Genomic DNA, 10,770 nt, shown 5'->3' with positions numbered 1-10,770 from the left:
ATATTTTTAAAAAAATGACTACCAAAAGAAGTAGAAGATAGACTAATCATGATTTAGGGCAAACAGACTAGTATATCTACAAAAGAGATACATTTACATCAGAACAGAAAGTATATCATCATATTCTGGATCTGCTCCTATTTAAATAAATAACATGATTAAAACAATGCAAGAAAATAAATATTTTAAAAAATGAAAATACTCAAAACATATTTATTGTCCCAAATCTATAAAGAATAGTTGTAAGTATAAATACTCTGCTTTCATGCCATAAGTAGTCAAGGAAGATTAAGATTTTAAACAAAAGATAAATGCTAGCAAACTAAGTTGAAACATGTGGAATATGTATAGGTTCATAGTAATTAAAGAGGTGCAAATTAGAACTCATAAAATGTTACAAATAGCAAAAAGATCTTTCTTTTTTTAAGTCATTGTTGGTGGAGGATCTGTGGGAAATGAGCCTGTTTACATAGTTGGTGGACTCCACATTTCGTCTTCCTCTTTTTTTAAATTGAATTATAGGAGGCCTGGCATGCTGCAGCCCATGGAGTCCATAGTCAGACACGACTGGGTGACTGAACAGCAATGTACTTGATGTACAACACTGTATAAGTTTCAGATGCACAACATAGTGATTCATAGTTTTTAAAGGTTATAGTCCATTTACAGTCGTTATAAAATATTGGCTATGTTCCCCATGTTGTACCATATTTTGTAGCTTACCCCTTACCCCTCTCTTGCCCCGCCTCCCTTCCCTCTTCCCACTGGTAACCACTAATTTGTTCTCTGTATCTGTGAGCTTGTTTCTTTTGTGCTATATTCACTAGTTTGCTGTAACTTCTAGATTCTACATAAAAGTCATATTGTACAGTTTTTCTGAAGAGCAATTTGTCAGTCTGTAGCAGGAGCTAAGAAAAAAAGTTTTAAATGTTCAGTCTGTTAATTTCATCTTGGGGATACATGATAAGCAAAAATTGAAGGGGAAAATAAAATCTGTGCAGAAGAATCTGTATAGCAGCATTACTTTTCATAATAAAAACAAGAAACATCTCTAATGCATAGTTAAAAGAAAAATGGTTTAGACAACTGCTCTGTATCAACAGAATGTAATTAATTACACTATTTAATTAAAATGACTAATATGTGGATTATGTTGATCCATGGAAATCTCTATGTGAAGCTGTGATAAATCTGAACAAGTAACAAATATGTCCTTGGCTGAACTTATTTCAGCCATGGACGTATTTGGGGGTTCTTGGGGACTGAGCCATATTGAATCCACAGGGACAAACTTAGTTCCTGGTACTCAGTAAGTGCTCAAGTATTTGTTGAATAGATGCATAAATGACTTTTCTGTTTATGCTGAATTCTTGACCTTCTTCCTGACCTTGGTGAATGTGCACTCTCATACAGCTCACCTGGGTTTCTGAATTCTAGCCTGCTCCATCCTCAAATAAATGTGTACCCTTTATGCTGCTGGCATCCAGCTAAGTGACCTCTGCTCTACTAAAGCCTCCAAACCCAGGATGACACATGGCTGCTGCTCACTCAGTGCCTAGCATGATGTCTGTCTGCACCAAGCTCATGAAAAAAAAAAAATGAATTAAACTTTGTCCAGTGTACAAAGGAACATTAACAAACATGGCAAGAGATTGAATACTGAAGAGAGTTTAGATCAATCATTCTAGGGGAAAGAACAGCTGTATTTGAAAAGTTGTATGATTCTATGAACTGTCAAAAAAGGAAAATCAAAGTTCACACTAATTTTTTTTCTTAAATACAAAAACTAATTGCAATCAGTTCCTAGAACTAGATAGACTATATCTCCCCAAAGCCAGGTTTCTATTAAAAAAGAGGCAAAAGCAGTCAAGCATTCGACCTTCTCTTACTTAACATTCCCCAGTCATCCGGCCACTCTGATGGGAAGGGTAACAGCATCGACTCTCAAGAAGCTGCCAGCTGCCTGCGAACATTCTGCCCAGAATATTTGCTGAGATTCTATTGAGAGCAGAGTGGAACATTAAACCCTTAAGGGATTAAAAAAAAAAAGAGAGAGACCTATAAGGTCCTCGTTATTTGAGTTATCAGGGGCTGTGTATCATGGGGTGACAGGCAGATCCAATAGACAAACGACACACACACATACTAAATACTTGCTAAATAAGTGTTGACCTAGTGGCCCCCCTACCACTCGGCCTGTCCTGGTGGCGCTGAGTGCCGGGCACAGGAACACTTGCTGGTGGAATGAATGATTGACCGATCTGAATGGACAGAAGAGGGGATTCAGCAGGTTGCCACATTAGATGAAGCAATCACAGCATCAAGTGACGTTAGTGTATTTATTCTGGCGGATCTTAATTTATTTGTGAGCGCACACGACTCTTTAAGGGCCCGCATACAGGCAGGGAGCTCTGGGGAGGGACACAGTAACAAAGAAGAAAAGAGAGCCTTCCACGCCTCGGCCGGGGGCGGGTCGCGTGCAAACCCGGGGTTAAGGCGAGCGGGGCTGGAGGCCGCGGGTCCCGTGTCCGCGTCCAGGTCGGCCTAGGCCTCCTGTGCTATAAATACAGCGGCCCACATGCTGCAGAGACACGGTGTTCCTTGCACTCGCGGGACAGATAACATGAATTTGCCCTTTAAACGTCCCAAGTACAGGCACAGCCCCTAGCCCACCCCTGCCTCCCGGAAGCGCCTTCGCCCCCGTTGCCCTCTGCAGAGGAGGGGGCGGGCCAGGAGGCGGGGCTCCGAGCACCCGCCCAGCCAATGAGAGGGGCGAGCGGGGCCCTGGGGCCCCGCCTCCTCTCGCGATAGCCTGGGCGGGGTATATAAAGCGGGCAGCGGGGTGAGGTGAGCGGCCCCTTTGCGTCGCGCAGGGTCTGGAGCAGGGGAAGCCGGGGCTGCCCGGGCGGAGACAGCGAGAGCGCGTCTCGCGGAGGGGGTGTGCGCCCGGCTGTCACCATGAGCGATCAGGCTCTGAGCTTCCTGAAGGATTTCTTGGCCGGCGGCGTGGCCGCTGCCATCTCCAAGACTGCTGTCGCGCCCATCGAGAGGGTCAAACTGCTGCTGCAGGTGAGGACCTTGCGGGAGCGGCGAGCGGGGCGCGGGCGCGTGGGACCGGGCGCGCGGGGCCCCGGCGAGTCGCGGGGCGCGGGGCTGTCCCCCAGATCCGCGCTAGGCCCCGGGCCCGGCGCACGGCCTGCACGAAGTGGAAGGTGCCCTCTGCGCAGAGACAGGTCCAGCGTCAGTAGCGGATTCCTGGTGTCGGGTGGCGCCCCGCGTGCGGGTGTCTATATATGGAAACCCACCCCGAGTAGGTTGCAGCCAGCCAGATCCTGCTCCGGGGACAGCGCGGGCACTCAGGCCTCTTGGGTCAGCCTCACCTCTTGATTTTCAGACCCCCTTGCACCCTCTTCTCAGCATCCACCTTTTACGATTAACAACATCGAAATAATTACTACTCAAGATTATTACAGTGTCCAGTGTGCCATGCTATAGCCGACATTATTCTATTATTCATTAATCTTGGTATGACCTCTGTAAAACAGATACTGTTTCCCCCATTTTGCACATAAAGGAACAGGTCTTGAGAGACCAACACTTTTCAAAATAAACTCAGATGGCCTTATTCATCCTTTCCCCAAATCTTTTCCTCCCCAGCCCTGATCTCTGAATGGCTTGTTCTCATCATCTCACCGCCCCGCTCCCCCCCTGCAAAAAGCAAGGACCCCTCCATGAGGAACTGGGCATTCTCAATTTGGGAGTCAAAATGATCAATAACAAGAAAAAACCCCAACAAATGGCCCACAGCAACAACTCCTCAATAATTGATTATTTGGATATGCTTGGAAAATGTCAGGCTCCAATGCTGAGTGGATTCCTTCTTCTTTACTACTCAGAGATTGTGTCTTCAGGGACACTAAGACTGAGGAATCCTCACCTCCTGCCGATCATATCTGTCAGATCAGAGCAGGTGTCCTTTGGGCCAGGGATCTTTAATTATTTCTGTCTCCCAGTAATAAACCCCTAGTACAGTTCTGGCACCTAGGGAAAATGCAGCAAATCAATGTCTCCCTTTACGTAATCAGATCATCCTTTTCAGTGTATTTTGGAGCAGAACTGTTTCTCTCAAATGCCCTGCCCTGGTAATTGAGGCAAACTGGGTTTAGGGGACTCAGTGTCCAAGTAGCTAAGACCTCAGTTTATGCAGTGTTCATTTGATTTCCCCATACTTTTTAAATAAGGAAATCAGGAAGCACAAACCTTCTTGTTCTCCTGCCCTCTTCTCTCGGCCCTCCCTGTCCCCCCCATCTCCCTCCTCCCCCGCCCCTCTCCCTGCTGCAGGTCCAGCATGCCAGCAAACAGATCAGTGCCGAGAAGCAGTACAAAGGGATCATTGATTGCGTGGTGAGAATCCCCAAAGAGCAGGGCTTTCTCTCCTTCTGGAGGGGTAACCTGGCCAACGTGATCCGTTACTTCCCCACCCAAGCTCTCAACTTCGCCTTCAAGGACAAGTACAAGCAGATCTTCCTGGGGGGTGTGGACCGGCATAAGCAGTTCTGGCGCTACTTTGCTGGTAACCTGGCCTCCGGTGGGGCAGCTGGGGCCACCTCCCTCTGCTTTGTCTACCCGCTGGACTTCGCTAGGACCAGGCTGGCTGCCGACGTGGGCAAGGGTGCCGCCCAGCGGGAGTTCACTGGTCTGGGCAACTGTATCACCAAGATCTTCAAGTCTGATGGCCTGAGAGGTCTCTACCAGGGTTTCAACGTCTCGGTCCAGGGCATCATTATCTACAGAGCCGCCTACTTTGGAGTCTATGATACGGCCAAGGGTGAGAGAAGGGCGTCAGGGGGCGCAGAGCTGAGGAGGATGTGTGCAGAGAGGATCCTGAGGGGTGTCTAACTCATAAAGGACTTTGTCTTGTTAATCTCACTTTCCCCTAGTCCCTGGGCTAAACTGCGGAGGGTGGTGAGGTGGGGATCAATAGCTGGGGGACTCTCCTTGTCCTCTCCTGAACTACCCTGGCCTTGAGTTACTCGGAGAGGGCAAAGGGGGTGCCTGGCTCCTTTTATCAGTTACCAAGTTTAACTTGGAGCCACTTCAACACGGCCTGTGCGCGGGGCACCGCTCGGGCTTTGCGGGTCCAGGGAGGGTTGGCAGCACCAACTTGCGTTGGCTGCTTGGTTACTCCTGAGACACCCCTCACGGGGCAGGCTTTTCTGGAAGGGTGGGGCATGGAGTTGCAGTGCCCTGTTCTCCGTCCCCACCTGCTTTTTGCTCAGCTGCTTGGAGGAGGAATCGCGTCATGGCCATTTGGCTTCTTGGCTCTGCCCACAGGGATGCTGCCTGACCCCAAGAATGTGCACATTATCGTGAGCTGGATGATCGCCCAGACTGTGACAGCGGTCGCGGGGCTGGTGTCCTACCCCTTTGACACCGTCCGCCGTAGGATGATGATGCAGTCTGGCCGGAAAGGGGGTAAGCCGAGACCCATGAGAATCTTACTTATCTGCTCAAGAACGCTAGTCAGTGCTCTTTACAGCCTGCATTCTTCTAAGTTGTTAGAATTGAGATAAAAATTTAAGAAAGATTGTGATGAATCCTCCCTAATGTTCTAAACTATTCCTTTAAAGATTTGGTTTGTTTTTATCAAAGAAGAACACCAAAAATGGGATATTGTTTGGTTCACCTGGTTTGTGAACTTAACTAGGTAGCTAGCATCACAGAGGCCTTAGGCCTTTTTCCCTTAGAGCCTGGGTGCAGAAATTGAAGTAATCAGCTAGTTTATTTTTAAATGTTTCTTACCTAGTTTTACACGTATTATTGGGGAGAGTGATTTAGCTGGGGGAGAGATGGCCTCCAGCAGTTTGTGGCAATAGGAAGTTTTGGCTTCAACAGGTTGAAACATAAGAAATTGCCATTGTAACAGTAAGAAACACCGAGTATAATTAGTTTCATCTGCTTCAGCCTACTTCACTTTGACTTTTCACTTTCATGTATTGGAGAAGGAAATGGCAACCCACTCCAGTGTTCTTGCCTGGAGAATCCCAGGGATGGGGGAGCCTGGTGGGCTGCAGTCTGTGGGGTCGCACAGAGTCGGACACGACTGACGCGACTTAGCAGCAGCAGCAGCTTCAACCTAATAATTGTATCTCTTGCTTTGTAAGAGTATAATCGGAGATTGGATCTCAATTTTCTCATCAATAATAAACAGGACCCCCCCCCCCAGCTTAATACTTCTGCTCCCCACTGCTCCCTTCGTGTTTCTCTGTTTGACTTATGTGAATTAGCTGGTTCATTGCCCATTTTTCACTTGATCTTGAGTTGCACTAGGAATCTAGAGACCCTACCCAGCAGTTACGCGAGGGGAGGGGCTGTCCCATTGAATGTGCTTAGAGCTGGGCAGAAGACTCGAAGTGACCTTTTATAACACTGAAAACAAACTGTGCAGGTGTCTTTCAGAGGAAAAGTCTCTTTCCTCCAGAATTATGCAGCCCTTACCAATGATGTTTGTTTCCACAGCGGATATCATGTACACGGGGACAGTGGACTGCTGGCGGAAGATTGCAAAAGATGAAGGACCCAAGGCTTTCTTCAAAGGCGCCTGGTCCAATGTATTGAGAGGCATGGGTGGTGCTTTTGTATTGGTATTGTATGATGAGATCAAAAAGTTTGTCTAATGTGATTAAAACTCGATTTCATTGGTTCGAGATCCATTGTGTGGTTTAATAGACTCTTCCTAAGGGGAAGTAAAAAGACAGATCTGGGATGAAACCAGATTGAAAGGAATACCTCAGAGGGGGGAAAATAAGCTTGAGTATTCATTAAACCACAAATGTATTTTGTATTTATTTTACATTTAAATTTCCACAGCCAATAGAAAATAACTTATCATACTTATATAATTAACTGAAGAACTGATCATGAATAACTTAATGTGAAATGTCAATAAAGACCACTTAATGCATGTTCTCTATTTTACTGAATTCTTAATAACTGCCAAATGGATTAAAATCATAAGACCATAAATCTTATTTCCTAGCATGACTCATTTATATAACTCAGTGGACAAGCTTCTAAATATCAGATATTACACTGTGTTATCATGTGAACACCTAGAGTATTTCAGAGTTATGGTTTTCAAACTGAAATAGGTTATGTTCTTTCTCTTTACACCATACTGCTGTAGCCTCGTAGTGGTAACATGGATTGTGGCTTCCATAATCTCAGCGTATTTTATGCACTTTTCACACAGTCTTCAGGAATTCTGAGATTCCACTAAAAGCTTTAGATCAGAGTTTCAGGAGCTTTGCATGGTTAGGAAGGGCCATCAGTGCCTTTAGAGAACTGTGATACCTGGAATTTTATGACAGGTGGACAGTAGTCATTGAAATCAGTTAGCAAGCTAGCACTGAAATCCTGTTGGATCCTGTGGAAGATACAAAAAGGCAGAAGCCAACTGGGGAAAAAAAAAGCTTAAGTGGGGTTAGGAGAGAGGCCGGAGTTGGCATTGTTAAATAGTGTAATATTTAATATCAATACAATAAATCTTGGCTGAGGAGAATTAGAAGCCAGAGGGAACTGGGGGGAAGGATAGAAGATAGGCCTTGAAAGAAAATAACTAGACTTAGATACATGGGTATAGAAAATCTCTGCCAGCACTTCTTTTCTGCAACAATTTATCAAGACCTGGAGGAAAAGTCAGTTTGGGACTTGACCCTGGTTAAGTCTGTGAGCAAGAGGAAAACAGGGACAATTCCACATTGGAAAGCAAGCGTTTTGGGTCCAGAAGACCACACGGTTCATAGGCTCCTCGCTTGCTGGGTGTGGCCTGCGGACACAAGCCCCTATGTGCAGGGTGAAGCCTGGAGGGCAGGCACGTGTCTTCCGCGGTCCTGACAGGTGGCTGAGGGGTGCCTCTGCACGCTCTGTTCTTGACCTGCCTCCTCCCCAAGCTCTCCCACCTTCTCACTCCTGCCTCCCCGGTTAAAAGAAAAAAAAAAAAAAATTGGCTGCCTTGTTTTACTCCAGTAGCTAAGGTCTGAGTTTTGCCATGTCCAAGGTTACATCCATCTTAATCTAGCAGTTGTCTTTGCCAACAGAAAAGGCCAACAGAAAGCCTCTCAAGCCCATCTCAAAGCCAGGTCACAAGTATGGGTCATTAGGGGCCTTTGGATACGTGTCTCATTGGCTTTCTGTCCTAAAGGTGATCTGAAAAGTCCAAGCGCTGCTGCTGATGGAGAGAAAAGAGGGCAGGCTAGGACAAATGCTTCTGTGGAGTGGCTCTCCAGAGAAGGCCCGCCCTAAGCTAGCGCAGGGGGAGGGAGGGTGGGGGGGGGTGGTTGGGGAGGATATGCAAGCAGGTGGGCAGTGCGAGCAGTGGAAGACCCCTGAGCCCTCTCTGGCAGGATCAAGAAGTGGAGAAGAGGATTCAACATTTACTCAACGGTGTGATTATCTCCCTTCTGCGTGTGACCCACAAGTCAGCCTCCCCGCTTCCTGCGAGTGTTAACCTCCGTGGCCTCAGGAATGGATGTATAAGGAGCCTGTGCAGTCAGCCTTCACCCCAGCTCCTTAACGACCTGGAGCCCCCAGGCCCCTCAACCCTGGATGGGCAGCACCGCCCTGAACTGCCCTGTTTTTTCAATCCCCTCACTGAGGGTCTGTTCTCCCAGGAGGTGTGTGAAAGTTGTGGAGATGCAGCTGGAAGGCTGAGAATTGGAGTGTGGTTCTGAGAGTGTCTTGCGGGTGGGGAGGGAAGGGTCACACCTCTGGGTGGCCTCCCGAAGCAGGAAGAGGGAACCAGGGACAGGGCAGCCCCTGCAGTCCCAGAGGCCGGCTTTCAGCTATCTCATCCCTTTAGTTGGATATGGGAGACTGGAGATCGTGAGCACCCCTGCTGCCTGCTGTCAAAAGCAAAAGTAAATCTCTGGAAGAAAATACCACCTAGAGCAGGGGTCAACAAACTTTTTCTCTGAAGGGCAAGGTAGTAAATAGTTCAGGCTGTGTCGACCAGATGGTTTTTGATAGGGCAGCTCTGCCCTATTGCAACAGCACCTTGGACTAGACACGAACCCAGGGTGGCTGGTCTGCAAAAGTTCATGCACAGACACTGAATTGTGCACTTCTTAGAGTACTGACATGTCACAAAAATATTCTTTTCATTTTACAAAATACTTGAAAAGGTAAAGGCCACAAAAATGGGCTCTGGGCTGCTGAAATGGCCAACAGGCTGTAACTCTGTACCCCGATCTAGGGCTTCAAATTTTTCCTACAATTTTTCATATAAACATAACCAAAACCACAAATATAACTTTAAAACAGCCTATAAAAATACATTCTAAACAGCCACAAAGTAAAACGTGAAAATCAGAAGAGATATTCAAAAATGTTTTGAACTTGATAAAAATGGGGTCTTCCCTGGTGGTTCAGTGGTAAAGAATCTGCCTGCCATTGCAGGAGACTCAGGTTTGATTGCTGGGTTGGGAAGATTCCTTGGAGGAGGAAATGGCAACCCAATCCTGTAGTATTCTTGCCTGGGAAATCCCATGGGCAGAGAGGAGCCTTGGCAGGCTACACTCCATGGGATTGCAGAAGTCAGACATGACTTAATCACTAAACAACAAAACAACAAAAATACCATGTTATCAAAACTTGTGGGAAACAGCTAAAGTTATGCTCAGAAGAAACTTATAGCCTTTGATGCATTTATTAGAAAAGACAACAACAACATTAGAAAAGAAGGGCTGAAAATCAGTGAACTATATGTCCATTCCAAGTCTTAAAAAATGACAGCAAATTAAGCCCAAAGAATAAAGCTGGTACTAAACAACTTAGATAACAGCATGAGTGAAAAAGAGACACCCAACAATGCTAGGTGAACTGCATATCTAAGTGTGAAAGGTAACATTTCCAGAAAGTCATAAAACAGCATTTTTTCAAGTCCTCAGGTAAATGAAAATTTATAAAATCTAACATTTAAAAAAGTACTAACCGTGCAAGAAAAGACCGACAAATCAGATTCTGAAATAGAGACACAGAACATTAAGACTGTATTATGGGGGTTCCAGAAATATCTCTAAGTGGATTAAAACAGTCAGCAGAATTTTAAAACCAAGTACAAATTTCTGCTATAATGTAGTCTCATTTGCTAGAGCTCAAATATACTACCAGCAGGAACTACTCAGTAATTTATACTCCAATGGCACTATTGTTATTTAACTCTCATCAAAAAAATTCATAATGTTTTAGCAGCAAGTTTTAAAGAGAGTATTTCTTATCATTCATAATACACATTATACATATGGAATGTTGATGTGAACTTTAAAAAAAACACTCCTTCAAGCTATAAGAGTGTCTATTGTATTCAAGCTATAGAAGAGTGACTTCCTAAAGGAAATCAATCCTGTATATTCATTGGAAGGACTGTTGCTGAAGCTCCAATACTTTGGCCACCTGATACAAAGAGCCCACTCACTGGAAAAGACCCTGATGCTGGGAAAGACTGAAGGCAAAAGGAAAGGGGGGCAGCAGAGGATGAGACGGGTAGATAGCACCATAAACTCAACGGGACATAAATTTGAGCAAACTCCAGGAGACAGTGCAGGACAGGCGAGCCCGGTGTGCTGCCGTCCGTGGGGTCACCAAGGGTTGGACACAACTTACTGACTGAACAACATTGTAGCAACATGACAATTATGATGTGGTTTAAAGAGATGATCAAGAATGTAATTTTAAGCATTTTCCCACATAAACATCATACTTCCAAAGATA

At 45.8% G+C, this 10,770-nt stretch overlaps 1 protein-coding gene across 1 annotated transcript; it reads left to right on the top strand.

Annotated features, from left to right (window-relative positions):
* On the top strand, positions 2,619 to 7,026 carry SLC25A4 (solute carrier family 25 member 4). The gene is made up of 4 exons (XM_018042040.1): positions 2,619 to 3,069; positions 4,342 to 4,828; positions 5,335 to 5,475; positions 6,520 to 7,026. The coding sequence occupies exons 1-4, from the start codon at positions 2,959 to 2,961 to the stop codon at positions 6,675 to 6,677; spliced, it is 897 nt and encodes a 298-aa protein (XP_017897529.1). The 5' UTR covers positions 2,619 to 2,958; the 3' UTR covers positions 6,678 to 7,026.

Source organism: Capra hircus, chromosome 27, assembly GCF_001704415.2.
Source record: "Capra hircus breed San Clemente chromosome 27, ASM170441v1, whole genome shotgun sequence".
Lineage (NCBI taxonomy): Eukaryota > Metazoa > Chordata > Mammalia > Artiodactyla > Bovidae > Capra > Capra hircus.
The sequence above is the reverse complement of the archived record's forward strand: the minus strand, read 5'-3'. Positions and strand labels throughout refer to the sequence as shown.

Bases quoted from the DNA above. Each gene is read 5' to 3' on its own strand.
- SLC25A4 (XM_018042040.1), top strand. From the start codon at position 2,959: ATGAGCGATCAGGCTCTGAGCTTCCTGAAGGATTTCTTGGCCGGCGGC. The intron at 4,829-5,334 runs GTGAGAGAAGGG...CTCTGCCCACAG, and splicing joins AGTCTATGATACGGCCAAGG to GGATGCTGCCTGACCCCAAG. The intron at 5,476-6,519 runs GTAAGCCGAGAC...TTGTTTCCACAG, and splicing joins GCAGTCTGGCCGGAAAGGGG to CGGATATCATGTACACGGGG.